This window comes from Musa acuminata, chromosome BXJ1-1, assembly GCF_036884655.1.
Source record: "Musa acuminata AAA Group cultivar baxijiao chromosome BXJ1-1, Cavendish_Baxijiao_AAA, whole genome shotgun sequence".
Lineage (NCBI taxonomy): Eukaryota > Viridiplantae > Streptophyta > Magnoliopsida > Zingiberales > Musaceae > Musa > Musa acuminata.
Genome location: NC_088327.1, coordinates 24,198,506 through 24,214,152, shown reverse-complemented (window position 1 = coordinate 24,214,152; position 15,647 = coordinate 24,198,506). Strand labels below are relative to the sequence as shown.

Sequence of the window (15,647 nt, the reverse complement as noted above, 5' to 3'; positions counted from 1 at the left end):
TTAGAGAAATTATTTTGGATAAGAAATGAGCTAAGTCTCTCATACCAAGCCCTTGGGGCTTGTTTCAATCCATAGAGTGCTTTAGTCAGTTTAAACACATGATTAGGAAGATTATCATTCTCAAATCCAAGAGGTTGTTCAACATAAACTTCTTCGAAAATAAAGTCATTAAGAAAAGTACTTTTGACATCCATTTGAAATAATGTAATAATATTACTTTTAGTATAGGCAAGGAGCATCCTTATGGCTTCTAATCGTATCACAGGAATGAAGGTTTCTTCATAATCGATACATTCTTCTTGGTTGAAACCCTTGGCCACTAATCTGGCTTTGTTTCTAACCACGATACCAAATTTTGTTTCTAAAGACTCATTTAGTACCAATAACTAAATGGTTATTTGGCTTTGGAATAAGCTTCCACACCTCATTTTTCTCAAATTAATTCAACTCTTCTTGCATTGTGATAACTCATGAATCATCTTTTAAGGCATCATCAATGTATTTAGGTTCAATTTGAGAAAGAAAAGTGAAATTAGAACAAAAATTTTTAAGAGAATAATAAGTTTGAACCCCTTTTGATGTGTCTCCTATGATTAGCTCCTTAGGATGAGCATCTACGTACTTCCATTCCTTGGGTAAGGATGTTTCGGAAGAAGATACATCTAAGTTGCTAGTTGAAGGAGTAGGTTCATTTAAATTCAAAGCATCAAAATTAAGATCATCATCAAACTCAGTTTTCTTAAATTCGAAAACTTCATTAAAGAATTGAATAGATTCTTCTATAACCAAAGTCCTTTTTTAAAAAATACGAAAGGCTTTAGAAATAGAAGAATAGCTAAGAAAAATCCCTTGATCACATTTTACATCAAACTTTCCTAAGACATCTTTTTTATTCAAAATAAAATATTTATAACCGAAAAATTTAAAATATGAAACGTTACCATCGGTCTCAAGTCTTTTGGTTGTTCCCTAGTCAGAGGATTGGTGTTAGGAGCCAAAGGTGGCTGGCCGACTAGGGTGGCGTCATGCACTATAGGGACATAGGTGGGCTGAGCTAAAGGCAATGGCTATGGTGGAGGAGTCACTCATTGGGATAGTTGGGGGATGAGGCATGCAATGGTCTGCATCGTTCCTGCCAACGCCTGCACTTGATGGGTGAGGCTAAGGAATGCCTCGGTGGGCACCACTAGTTGTCCCGTGCCAACCTCGGGAGGTAAGAGTCCGATGTCATTGAGTAAGCGCTAGTAGCACCCCGGGGTTTGAGCTAAGGCATTCCCATCCATCTGTGAGAGAATGGGTAGATGACCTTCGAGGGAGAAATTGGAGTGGGCAGCGAGTGCCTCCTCGGTAGGGCATTAATTGAGGTTGCTTGTTGGTGGATGCTATTGCGACATCGGGCTCTCCTTCTAGCGCCAAAATGTTGTCGTGGCTTGGGAGTCAGTATGGCTTGGTTCAATCCTGATCATGCTAGGGCATCCACGTAGGCATTCCAAGGCAGAGATGAGAGCGATGTCAAAGCGACTGTGGGTGTCTCTTGGGTCCGCCAAGGGAGAAGCTTGGTCCCGGCACAATAGGTCGATACCGGGAGGGGGATTCCTGGCTCAATCCCTTTGAAGCTTAACTTAGCTTTTTGTGGTACCATTGCATGTTCAAGATTCGGCCCCATTTGTTGAATCTCGTATTTTGATGATGAAACCACTTGATATATGTTTATGATTTAATCTGCATTTTGAGTGACGCAGGATGCTTCGATAAGGATGAGACAATTAAAGTAGGAAAATCATGTTGTGCCAAAGGAACATGTTAGAAGATTGGACGTCGGCCGGTGGATCGGTCGACGTATCGATAGAAGGCTTCAGGCCGTGGACTCGGGCATCGGGCCAAAAAGAGCGGGTATTGTGCCAAGGATATCGGAGTTGCGGAGTCAACTGGCCGATTGGGCAATAGGCTGCAGGAGAGGACGATGCGCCAAAGAATCGGACGAAGCGTCGAGGGACCAATGACATGCCGGACAACTTGGTTAATTGCTTAGGATTAATTGTCTCGATCAAAGTTTTGTTTTAAGTGTGCAGGATTAACTACGATGAAAATAAGATATGCAACAAGAGTTGCGCCGGAGTCAAGACAATGATCACGTTGGGAGTTCGAGAGTTCGACGGAAGTTCGGACAGTCGTCGGAGGTTCTGCGGGAACAAATCCGAGAAGTCCATAAGCTTGCCAAAGAAGCTCGTCGGAACTCGCCTTAAAGTGGTTTACGAATCAGCTTTTATACCGAAATCGCTTTTATCGTACGAACATCTCAGTTTGCACTTATATTCTGATTTCCATCATAACTGCAAACTGCGTTCATTTCTTTGCTGCATCTATCCTTGTCAAAAGTTGAAGTGATTAACGAATCGGTTTTCTTACCAAAATCACTTCTATCGAACGAACGTAGTTTTCAATTTTAATCGCAGAAGGTTTTCCGCTGCACTAATTCATCCCCCCCCCCCCCCCCCTTAGTGCTCTTGATCCTAACAATTGGTATCAGAGCCCGGTATTTCTCATTTCGGATTTACACCTGAGAGAAATGGCTCTTCATGGCTTTCAAGAGGGCTTATCGGTCTTTCGTCCATCATTGTTTAACGGATTGGACTACACTTATTGGAAAACTCAAATGAGAGTTTTCTTGATTTCTACGAATTTGGATTTATGGAATATCGTTGAAAACGGTTTTCAACTTCCCTCTAAACCGATGAACGAATGGTCGGATTTGGAGAAGAAGTATTTTTCTTTAAACGCAAAGGCTATGAATGCCTTATTTTGCGCTTTGGACAAAAATGAGTTCAATCGGATTTCTACATGCGAAACGGCTTTTGACATTTGGCAAACACTTGAAATCACGCACGAGGGAACCAGTAGAGTCAAAGACTCGAAAGTTAACATTTTATTGCATGATTTTGAGTTTTTTCGAATGCAACCAAGCGAGACTATAGGCGACATGTACACCCATTTCACGGACGTCGTCAATAGTTTAAGAGCTCTTGGAAAATGTTTTTCGGATTTTGAACTCGTAAACAAGATTTTGCGTTCTCTTTCTAAGAAGTGGGATTCAAAAGTAACTGCAATACAAGAAGCTAAAAACCTAAACAACTTACTACTTGAAGAACTAATTGGTTCGTTGATAACATATGAAATGGTACACAATGCACATGATGAACAAAATCACCTTCCAAAGAACAGGAAGGATTTGGAACTCCGGACAAATGAATACCACTTGAGCGATAACTCAAGTGATGAGGACAATGATGAACTTGAACTTCGAACACTAAATCTTAATAAGTTTATTAAACAAAAATCTAAAATAAACAATAAACTTGAACGAAGGAAGAGGCCAAAGAAGAAGAACATAAAGTGGGATGAATCGAGCTCCTCCGAAGATGAGGAGAAAATCAAGAAAGGCGAGGTGGCAAACTACGCCTTAACGACATTCAACGATGAGGTAATCAAAACCCCCTTAATTTATTTCGAAATTACATGATGCTCTTCATAATGCATTTTCTTTTTTAGTATAGAATTAATTTTTCTAAAAATTAGATGTTTAAAAAAAAATTTATGATGAAAATGCAAAATTTATGATCATGCTAGTAGTTCTGAAAATAATCATGAAAAATACATATTTTATGATAAACAAACAAAATGATTTTGATTGAAAATATGAAATCATGCTTGATGATATAATGATGTTTTGATACCATGATTTTATTCTATGCATGAGATTTTAAAAATCATGTTTATTGGTTTTATAATTATGGATGATGAATCTTGCGATTTTCGATTTTCACGGTAATGAAAGTGCCTTATTGATCTTTGTCATAATAAAACTTGCACTTTCGATTTTAAAACATGCTACATGTTTGGCATAGATGAAATAAAATCATATGAATTAAAACAACTAAAAAGAGAAAAGTATTTTTCTTGAAAATTTATTTTTCTCTACCTTATTGACTTTTTCACTAAGAGATTAAAAAATTATCTATGCCATTTTGAATCTCTTGAAAGTAATGTTGATATTTTGATGATTTAAATTTGAAATGAGTTTTATCAAAATCATGATCATGATTTGTCAAATTGAATGAATTGAAAATGAATGATGATTTTTCTCTTGAATGATTGTGACCTGTATTCCTTGTATTCATGATATGATTTTTATGTAATTCTTTGTATTCATAAAAGGTTTATATCATCACCCAATTATTTTCTTCTTAATATTCCTTATGTGATGATATGAATACATGAAATATTCATTAATTTATTTTGATGTATACAAATGAAAAGTTATGATCATGCATGGTAGGATATAATTTAACAAAATTGATACCATCATGATATGAAACATTTATGATTTGCAATGATGCACGCAATACTTGAGCTTTTTAATTATGATGTGATGTATTGCAATCATGATTTAAAATGCTATGAGTTATTGCTAAAATGAAGTATTAAAAATATTGATTTAATGTTCGGTATCATGAACACTTTATTATCATACATGAAAATAGTGATAAATACTTTGAAAATAAATGTTTGTATCATGTTAGATGGTTTGACATATTGTGCATGATAAGCTATAAAGATGATTGAAACAATGATTGAAATAATAGGAATGATGATTTAGAATCATATAATAATGAGTTTATATATGATGATAATGATGCATGCAATGATGAAATATTCATGATAAAATAATTTTTTGACATTCAAGACTTGAATTTTTATCAATGCTATTTACCTTTGTCATAATTTAGAAATTAACGTAAAGGGTCTTCCCTTCTTTTTGACAATGACAATGGGGGAGCAAAACATGCTTGAAAGCTAATTTGCTAGCTCATATAATTCAAAAAAAAAGGAGAAAGAAAATAATTACACTTCTCAAAAGAAAAGGAATTGCTATCTTGAACATCACCAAGAAGTGCTATCTTACAAATCTCAAGATGCACAAATGCAAACATGCAAAATTTGTAATTTTGCACATCATTAAAATTTATGATGCTTTGGTGATTATGCATGTTCTAAAATGTTATAAGATTCACTAGCTTACATGATGTAGAACTTGCTATATTGAACATCACCAAGGAATGATATCCTGCAGAAGCAAAAAGTTAACTTGCACATGTAGCAAAACTTATATTTCAAGAAGCAAGAAGTTGCTTTCTTGAACATCTCAAAATTACTAGCTTGCGTGTCTTAAAATTGTAAACTTGCCATCGTACTACCATGATAACAAGCATACTTTACCTTCATGATTGTAATTGAATATCTATAGCAAAACCTTGTCCGAATGCAAGAAAGAGTCAAATTTCATTTTCAAATTCTCTTGATCCTAACATATCAAGTTTACTCTCTTCCGAACTTAACAAGCATATGTCATATCAAGTTTAGTTCATATCATTGATTTTTGACATATGTAATCAACTAGCAAATACATCTCTCATACACATATCATGTGAAAAATATTTTTTTGAGAAATGGATTTAATGAATATGGATGAAAGTGTTTTTACTTGCAAGGATTTGTTTCACATACATATCTTGATCCTTGTAAAAATGAAGCATGATTTAATCTCTCATCGATTCTAACTTCACTCGAAGTAAACTCACAAATAGTATGTATCACAAATAGTCTTCCTCCTTCATGCAAAAAGATAATAACAGATAAAAAAAAAAAAGGGAAGAAGTTTTTCAAAGCTATCTCCATGTTATGTTTTCCTTGAGATGTTTGTATAATTGATATCCTATCACTCACTGTTGGAAAATGACATGAACCTAGTTATGACATGAATAATTACAAGAACTTATGCTTAAAATTTACTTACATCGTTCTCCGTTTTGTTGATAACAAAGGGGGAGAAATATATGAATTGATGCTATGAACACTAATGCTATGCTTGGATCATCAAGAGATATATGAATTGATATGATTGTCATATTTGCAATGCTTGCATCATCAAGAGATATATGAATTGATGCTATGATTGCCAAACTTGCATTATGCCATGTTTGCATCATGCGTTAAGATATCAAGAACTTGTATCGTAATTTTACGCATTGATATCTTACCATGTGATGAAATGCTACAATTGATAAATACTTGAAATGTTTGCGTTATGATATCAAAAGCTTACATTGCAATTTTACTTGTTGATATTTGATAATAGCAAACTTGCATGATGATAAAACTTGATATTATGTTTTTCATGCAATGAGTTGAACCAATATCACGAACACTTGATTATGGTACTTCTCCTTTTTGTTAATGACAAAGGGGGAGAAGTATGTTGATGACATGACATGTTATGCATAAGTTTATGCATAAGTTCATGATGACGTGTTGCAAGTATTCATGATGAATATTGCAATGACTTGAATTCAGTTTGAATTCAAGATTCTATCAATATGGCATATTGATAGGGGGAGTTTGTTTAAACTCCGAGAGTTAAGGTTAACTCCGTCATCAAGTAGTTGTCATCATCAAAAAGGGGGAGATTGTTAAATCTCGTATTTTGATGATGAAACCACTTGATATATGTTTATGATTTAATATGCGTTTTGAGCGACGCAGGATGCTTCGATCAGGATGAGACAATTAAAGCAGGAAAATCATGTTGTGCCGGAGGAACATGTTAGAAGATTGGACGTCGGGCCGGTGGATCGGTCGACGTATCGACAGAAGGCTTCAGACCGTGGACTCGGGCATCGGGCCAAAAAGAGCGGGTATTGTGCCAAGCATATCGGAGTTGCGGAGTCAACTGGCCGATTGGGCAATAGGCTGCAGGAGAGGACGATGCGCCGAAGAATCGGACGAAGCGTCGAGGGACCAATGACATGTCGGACAACTTGGTTAATTGCTTAGGATTAATTGTCTCGATCGAAGTTTTGTTTTAAGTGTGCAGGATTAACTACGATAAAAATAAGATATGCAACAGGAGTTGTGCCGGAGTCAAGACAATGATCACGTTGGGAGTTTGAGAGTTCGACGGAAGTTCGGACAGTCGTCGGAGGTTCTGCGGGAACAAATCCGAGAAGTCCATAAGCTTGCCAAAGAAGCTCGTCGGAACTCGCCAAGTGGATTGTCGCAAGTCCAGGAGTTTGCCAAAAGTCCGTAGGAGCATCACCGAGGGTTCATCGGATGATCGACGGAAGTTCGCCGGAAGCTCGCCGGAAGAAGCGATTGACGCACCGGAGCAAGTTGCAGTAAATATCTTAGGAAAAATCGTAGTTAGCATAATGATTAAGTTGGAAATGGGAGGTGATCCCATTAACTTAATCTTGGGGCAATTGGGCCCCTGAAAAACCCAAATTGGGCCGAATGGATCAACCCATTCGGACCCTGATTTCTGGCGGGAGGTGCAACCGCCCAAGCCAGGAGGTAGCACCGCCTGGGCTAAGTCTCCGAGCGAGACTGGGTGGTGCAACCGCCCCAGCTAGGAGGTGGCACCGCTTGGGCTCAATCTCTGAGCGAGACTGGGTGGTGCAACCTCCCCTGACAGGAGGTGGCACCGCCTGAGCTCGGTCTTCGAGCTCTGCCAGGCGGTGCAACCGCCTCAGTCAGGAGGTGCAACCGCCTGAGCTCGGTCTTCGAGCTCTGTCAGGAGGTGCAACCGCCCCGGACAGGAGGTAGCACCGCCTAGAGGCTCAGTCTTCGAGCTCTGTCAGGCGGTGCAACCGCTCCAGTTAGGAGGTGCAACCGCCTGATCCCGGAATTCCAGGAATTGATAGTTTTGAGCTCCAAATTTGAACTGGATTGGGGCCTATAAATACCCCACCCATTCAGCACTGAAAGAACATGAACTTTATGTAAGGGTTGTCTCCTAAGCCCGTCAAAAGGAGTGAAACTGTAAAAGGGTGGTTGGCCTTCGCCTATTGAAGGAAGGCCTCTAGTTGACATCGGTGACCTCGTCGGTGGAGGAAGCCAAAAGTGGAGTAGGTCAAGATTGACCGAACCACTCTAAATCTCGGTTTGCATTTACTTTGAGCATATTATCTTTACTGCAAACCTCCCCTATAGCTTACTGCCTTCTGTGTTTTTACGAACGTGTTTCAAAGTTCAGTGCTTTCCGAATCGGGGTTTAAGACGCAAATCAGTTTTATCGTACGAACGTCGTATTTCAGTTTGCGCTTACGTTCTGATTTCCATTATAACTGCAAACTGCCTTTATATCTTTGCTTTAACTGCATCTCGCCTTAAAGTGGTTTACGAATCAACTTTTATACTGAAATCGCTTTTATCGTATGAACATCGTATTTCAGTTTGCACTTATATTCTGATTTCCATCATAACTACAAATTGCGTTCATATCTTTGCTGCATCTATCATAGTCAAAAGTTGAAGTGATTTACGAATCGGTTTTCTTACCAAAATCACTTCTATCGAACGAACGCAGTTTTCGATTTTAATCGCAGAAGGTTTTCCGCTGCACTAATTCACCCCCCCCTCTTAGTGCTCTTGATCCTAACACCCTTAGCATGGGCCAGGGGGTCGGTGTTTATACCTCTCCCCGAGTATCGATCGCACGTAAATTGTTAATGATTGCTGACACTCTAGGCAGCCAGTTCGTTTGCCCCAGATGACACGGGCTGATGGTTCGGGTTCTGCACCGCGCGGGGCTACTTTATACGATCTCGAGCACTATTGTGAGTATTCTCAAGTCCACTGTATCGTTTTGAAGTCGTACCATGCGTGTGCACCACGTCGACTTTGAGATGCCACGTTGATTTTGAGGTGGCTATCGACTATCGCTATGTGATGATACCGAAATATTCCCTATCAAAAGTCATTGAAATCTATAATCATCCATAGTTATTTTCATAATCCTAATAATAGCCTATACTATTGTCATATAAGACTTTTGGACGCTGAATGGACTCTAAATATGATTCTAAAGATTTTTAAAAGTTATTTTAATCAATAACGATGAAATATTTAATAAGTTTCTTGTCTGAATAAAACTTGGATATGGACAAGGTTGGTTGACACCTTATAGTCCAAAAAAAAAAAAAGAATAGCCTCATGTGGGTGTTGACTTTAGATAATGGTTGAATTAGATTTAAAATTTTATTAGGAATAGGTGCTATATAAAATAATGTCCTCCGTGTTCTTCCAAGAGAGTTTAATAGTAAAAGATTGGAAAAAATGACATGATTCCAAAGAAAGGTCATTATTCTGCCAGCAACAATAAACTAGAGATAGCCTTGCGTGTCCATATGAAGCACATTTATCCAATATGAAATTTTACTATCAGAATATTAGATATACAATACCAAAAATATTAATATGATAATAAAATATTTCCACCAGTTATCTTATTTTTATAATTTAAAATCTCATCGTATAAAATTTTTATATCTAAAATATTAATTTGATGATGCACATGACTCGTATCAGATTGATGGTTCAAAATCTTACCTTCTCAATCAAGTTCCACTTTCGAAAGAAACAAAAAGCTGATAGTGGCAATGGATGTTTGGAAACCACGATAAGTTGCATATCCAGGTTTGGAAACCAAGATCATAACAATGAATCAAACGGGACATGGATGTGATGATAATACTTAAATAAGAAGAAACAAGAGTTGATAGTGGCAATCCAACTGCACCCTAAACCTACGTTGGAAGAAAAAGCAACTGTTCTATACAGCAAAGAAGCTTGGATCTGCGGTAAGTTTTGCTATTGCCTTCTCATAGGTTTGTAAAGGACCACAGTTACATACTTGGATTGAAACCTATGGGTCAGACCAAGGGCCACCAGTGACTGCGATGCCCATCCTTTCTCAATGAAGAGATGGTTGAGAACAACATGCTGAGGTTTTGTAGAAGATCCCTCGGCTTCTCGAGAGCCAAGAACTGTGAGGTGAAGCTGGGGCGGAAGCATTGGTGGCTCCTTCGCATAGTCCTCATCCACTGGGAATGATCCACCATAGCTGGAGTTGGGCGACGGGGGTGCCTCGAATTCAGAAACACCTTCCACAATCTCAGGAATGTAGTCCTGGAACATGGAAATGGGCATCATTAGCAGGATCTTGATTCTAGCTTGTGAAAAAGGAAAGAAAAATGTGCAAGTACTTTGTTTACTCACAGAGACATCAAGAATGTTGACAGTGTGTCCAGTTTCATAAGCCATGTGAGGAAGATCAGGAATAAACCTCAATTCACCATCCACAATGAACTTGTAGTGATAGATCCCAGATGGAAGGACCAACAAGATGGAATGATCTTTACCTGATGTCTGCAATGCTTTCCTGAAAATTAGAAAGGTCTTAGCAACTCAATCCACTTTTTGTGAATAAGTTCCAAAAGGAAGCTAGGATTATTTGCACAGTAATCTTAGATCTCAACCTTGAAGTCCAGTTGTCCCATGATCCTTCAACCAAAACCTCCTTCCCTCCATGGCCCCAAGTAATGAGCGTAGCAATTCCATTTTCGATTGGGGGGTCAAACGGTACATCAGAGTGATTCATCCATGTTTGACTGAAAACTGGAGGGGTATCAGCTGCTCTTTGTAATGGAGCTACTGGAATCTACAACATAAATTTACCTGTTAATCTGCTTCTTGAATAGGGCACTGATATTTAAGTAGCATCCATGCACTAAGAAAATGGCATTCGAAAACAAAAGCACCAATAACCGTACACATATTCTGCTCAAAAAGAAGCTTTTAGTTGGAAGTGAGAAATAGAGAGAAATGAACAAAATGGAGAAAGTGATCAAAGGAAGAAAGGGATTAGATAAGAACTTAAATTTAAAATCTAACATGATAACAGTATGTTTGTATCAAATCTTCATATTAAAGTTCTAAATATCTAGGTCACTTTAAAATATTTGATATCAAACTTTTGATCCCAATAGACAAAAGACCCATGTAGCTCACCCAGTACAGTTGTTGTTGAGTCACTTAACAATATTCGAAACTAATCCAGATATCCTGAAGCTAAAAGTATCATATGCTTCTAAAGGTAGGCATGGATGTCTACCTTCAAATTTCATTGGGCATTTAAACTCCAAACATTGCCAATGTAAAATTTGAAGGTCCAAAATCAGTTTCAAAATATTGGCCTAAGCTTTCACAAGTTTTCAAAGCAAATCTTGATGGATTATCAACAATCAATGCAACACTTGCATTATTCCATAAATGTTACTCTCACAAATGTGAACCAAACATGTGCCTTTTGCTCATAGTTGGGAAGGCAAGAACAAGGATCATGCAATCTATATTTTGTTTCTGAAGAAAAGGGATTTTTTTATGGGTTTAGAAATTGGCCACAAGGATAACTAGAGAAGATTGCATGATTTAATATTTAATTCTAGATCATCCAATCCTTCAGTGTATATTGTCTGATAGAGAATCAATAGACTATTTCCATGAATCTGTAGATTGCAGACTGTACACAGGGATCAAAATATTGACAAAATTCATATAGAATAATGAAAAACTCTGCATTGATAACCATGGATGAAAGAAAGGGAAACGAGGCTGAAGAAGAATGAGTGAACGTGATGTAGGATCTGTCTTTGGTAACAACCAATGAAGAGCTAAAGGCTAAAGAAAGAGGAGAACAATGCAGAAAAAAACTTTGGTACCAGCCAATTAAGGAATAAAAAGATGATAATTTAGATTCTAGTGTATAATTCTTGTCAAAGTTCAAACTGGACCCATCTAATCCTTTTCCAGCATATGATAAGAGTTAAACTGGGATGTTTCAATCTCCCAACTTATACCATTTACCATGATCCACTGGTTTAACATTCTTAAGCTTGAAAGTTACTGGTAGATTCATCAGGTCCTTTTAAACCAACTCAGGCCTTCTCTCGCATTTAATGTGGGACTAAACTGGGGAGTTACAACAATTATGTATGCATTCAGACAAGCAAAGAAAATTTATCTTTGATAGAATAATATAACAGAATTATAGAAGAAGAGGAAACAAAGATGAGATAAAGACAAATAAAATGTAGAGAAAAGTAAGAAATATCTGACAACTCAAAGACCTTTTTTATTTATCCTCAAATCAATAGCATAGAATTTTTTATTTTCCTTTAAATATCATCAGATTTTTGGAACTTCATGGACAATGATACATTGCTATATCCATAATAGGACCAAAATAATAACTGGAGTTGAAATATGATTTAGCCTTTCTAAAACAGCAACTAAAAGAAAGAATGAAAATTTCAACTAGTCCTCATCATTACTCAATCTTAGTCTAAATCAGACTCAAACTAAGCCTAAACAACTCCTAGAGTGTAGAGATTAACTGATAAACATATGTGAACTCCAGAATATAGTATATAGTTAATGCCTCAGAAGAAGAAACAATTTTGAGGCATTTGGCTGAACCAATTGCATGCTCAAATGAGTCCCATATTTAGACTCGAGTCTGCTTTCCATTGTGTCATTTGGTTTGCCACAAATGGTCTTCAATCCACTTGTCAGTGGCACTAATTGTGCTCACATGTTTCCAGCATTGAGGCATATGTCACAAAACTAAAAACACTTGTTTTAATTCTCTATTTAAAGTGTAATTTGTTGGAATCATTGATTTTTTCAAAAAACATTACAGAATGAACGAGAACATGAATGATTGAATGACAAAATTACCTCACTGACTCATAAGATCAAAATTGGAAAAAATATGACATGAGGTACATGCAAATCATCCTCCCATTTGTAATGCATAGGATCATGAAGAGCAACAACTTGGAACAATCAAAATATAGACATAGCTGAAACTGTCTTTTATTGCTTTTAGTATTATATAAATAGGCCTTGAACTGAAGTAACTTTAATTACTATCAAGGCGTTTAAAACAGAAGTCTCATAACCAGGTTAGTTACACTCGATGTAAAGAAACATATGCAGAGTGCTAAAAATCCAAAAAATATTTACTGTATAAACACAAGAACTTTTTGTGAAACTTCAAATGATCAATCATCTGTTGAACTCAAATACTATGAAGAGTAATTTTGTTTTAAAAGCACAGAAAGAAATTAGCTGTGATATGGATACCTGGAGTAATAAGATATGGAACATCAAAAGAACAAATATTAACAGTCCTTCCATAGCGTTGGTTCTCTTTACAATGTCCAAATTGATCTGTATTACCAAGAATTCTATTTTTTTGACAGTTTCATGAATAGAAGCAATGTTTATGTTGACAAAATGATGGAACTCCAATCCATAGTTGGGGGATGACATGTGGAAGAGGTACACAGAGTTGTTCTCTGAATGTTGCTTTAAAGGTAAGCTAATAACAATGAGAATCTGTTTGAATTGTTTAGTCTTTTACCAAATATATCACAAATTTGATGATGCAAGCAAACAGTCAAAAAGTATGACAAGAAAGAAAGCCTGTAGATAGAGAAAGCTAACATTTAACAGTATGCCCTGTAATCGCTAAAAAAGATTCCTACGAGACCAAACATTTGTATGAAGACAATGTAGTTTTGACAAATTTATATATTTTTATTCAAGTAGAAGTTTTAGGATAATATAGAAAATTTAGGTGAATGATGAGAACTGTCCAATTATTTCTTTGTGTGCTAACAAAGATTTGAATAGAATTTAATGGCAAGAAATTGATGAAGTGGACAATGAACAAACCATAGAAATTTATAGAGAGACAAATTAGTTCTATTTAAAATGATCTTAAGAAGATTGAACAAGTACAAAAGGAACACAATTTCGAATTTTATGGATGACATTGGATGCAGTCCTCAAATTGATTAACATATAATCTGGTAAAGATAAATATTCCATTTTAACATAAGGTAAGGTCAAGTGTGTGAGACAGGAGATCAAATATATGGTACTCCCAAAAGAGAAAGTAAACAAATATGAATCTATGTTTATATGAAAAATAGGGCATGTTTAAAATTTTTGGCTTGCTCATTGTTTTATCCAGATGTCATGGAAAGAAAGAAATCAAAGGAAATGAGAGGTCCTAAAAGGTTTCTGTCAGGAAGCCCTAGAAAGCTTCCAAGCCTCAAATTTCAGTTAGGAACAACCATTGTAACTATATAAATGTAGCCAAAGGTCAAGGCTGATATGGAAAGGAAAAAGAGCCTCAAAATGAACCACTGACTAGCCTGTAACTCACGAGCAAAACATTGGCTTAATTCACCAAGAATGCAGTAAACTATTAACACCAAACAGAGAGTATCAAAGGGCTAATGAACACAGAAGAGTTGATGGTATTGAATCTACTTCATTTTCCATTGATCTGGAAATCTATCACCTTGTTGATTAATTATTATTCAAACATTAAACAGATCATCATAAACATCAATTTTAGCTACTAAGGTAAACAGTGCCATAAACCATCATGTTCTTTAAGCCAATAATCACGCACCGAAAACACTAATAATTTTCCGACAATCAAGTTCGACAATGTACCAGATCAAACATACGCCATAGCATTTATTTATATCATTAAGAACCCAAATAAAATGAACGAGATAAGCAAATTTCAGATTACAGCAAAACCATGTCTATCACAATCAAGAAATTGGAGAAAAAATAGAACTCTTTTTTTAGGAAGGCAGCACTCATCATCATAATAAAATAATCAATAGACAAAGTTAATCACCAAAAAGAAAAGGCTGGAGACAAAGGGGGTTCGAGTTGGGAGGGATGACCAAAGACCTGGGGAGCGCTCATGCGCGGGGACCGGGAGTTCCGGGGGCTCTCCGGCGGCGAGCACGCCATCTGGCCGACCGCCTGCTGAGGGCCACTGGGGACAGCAGCGTCGCGGTCGGATCCCTCCATCGGCCCGCCGTGGCCGTTCTCTCCCTCCTTTGCGGCCGCGTTCCCCATCACCGTCCAGCGAGGAAACCAGAAACAAGATCGATTCCCCCTAAAACAACAAAATCAAAGCCCAGTAAAGAATCGAAAGAAGCAAAAGGGACAAGAAAGGGAAGCGAACACCATTGCTGATCCTACTTGTTTCCTGCAGCTACCGCTCCGGCGAGAGCTTGGCGGGAGCCAGGCAGGAATGCCTCCGACGTTCGGGCTTATTTACGGCGTCTGCCACCCACGAGTCCAGCGCATGTGAGGGGGAGAGAGAGAGAAAGAGGAGAAAGCCGACGTACGCACATAAAATAGGTTGAAACGGAAGGAGTAATGGCGTGGCACGGGTCCACCGAGAGTTGTGGTAAACGTCACCGTGGTGAATCAAATGGGGAATTAGAATTTATTGTATTGAGGTTAGTTACGTCCAAGTATTTTCTTTTAATTGAAAATCCGTTATTTATGTAATAATATATTAAACAATATAAATATTTAAAATTATACGTTAATATTTACGGAGAGAGAAAGGAGAGAAAGGGGGAGTTGAGAAGGGTAAGAAGGAGAATGCAAGAGAAGGTAGTCATTAAACGGTCAGAGGAGGATGGGGACAAGCGGATAAGGTGGAGTGGGTCATCCTTATCCATTTCTCCACCTTATCCTGCGATATTTTTATTTTATTTGGCCTCGTGGGTACGACGCCAAAGCCAACCGTGACTGCGCAGAAAAGCCTGACAGCGACGATAGAAGAGGTTCCGACAACAACGCCTTCGTATGGCTGAAGACCAAAAGCAAAGGCTGCAAAGAACGAGGGGGTACTCGGTAACTTT

The 15,647-nt window shown here is 37.5% G+C and overlaps 1 protein-coding gene across 1 annotated transcript; it reads right to left on the bottom strand.

Annotated features, from left to right (window-relative positions):
• Positions 1-9,555: 9,555 nt before the first annotated feature.
• LOC135677382 (SNF1-related protein kinase regulatory subunit beta-1-like) lies at positions 9,556-15,132 on the bottom strand. Its single transcript, XM_065189662.1, has 5 exons — positions 14,974-15,132; positions 14,677-14,887; positions 10,374-10,555; positions 10,114-10,276; positions 9,556-10,023 (listed from the first exon to the last, which is right to left on the bottom strand). The coding sequence occupies exons 2-5, from the start codon at positions 14,845-14,847 to the stop codon at positions 9,706-9,708; spliced, it is 834 nt and encodes a 277-aa protein (XP_065045734.1). The 5' UTR covers positions 14,848-14,887; positions 14,974-15,132; the 3' UTR covers positions 9,556-9,705.
• Between the last annotated feature and the right edge of the window lie 515 nt (positions 15,133-15,647).

Excerpts from the sequence above, each read along its gene's own strand:
- LOC135677382 (XM_065189662.1), bottom strand. The coding sequence starts at position 14,847 with ATGGGGAACGCGGCCGCAAAGGAGGGAGAGAACGGCCACGGCGGGCCG. Across the intron at positions 10,556-14,676 it reads CGCGCATGAGCGCTCCCCAG|ATTCCAGTAGCTCCATTACA; the intron begins GTCTTTGGTCAT and ends TTTATGTTGTAG. Across the intron at positions 10,277-10,373 it reads TGGGACAACTGGACTTCAAG|GAAAGCATTGCAGACATCAG; the intron begins GTTGAGATCTAA and ends TCTAATTTTCAG.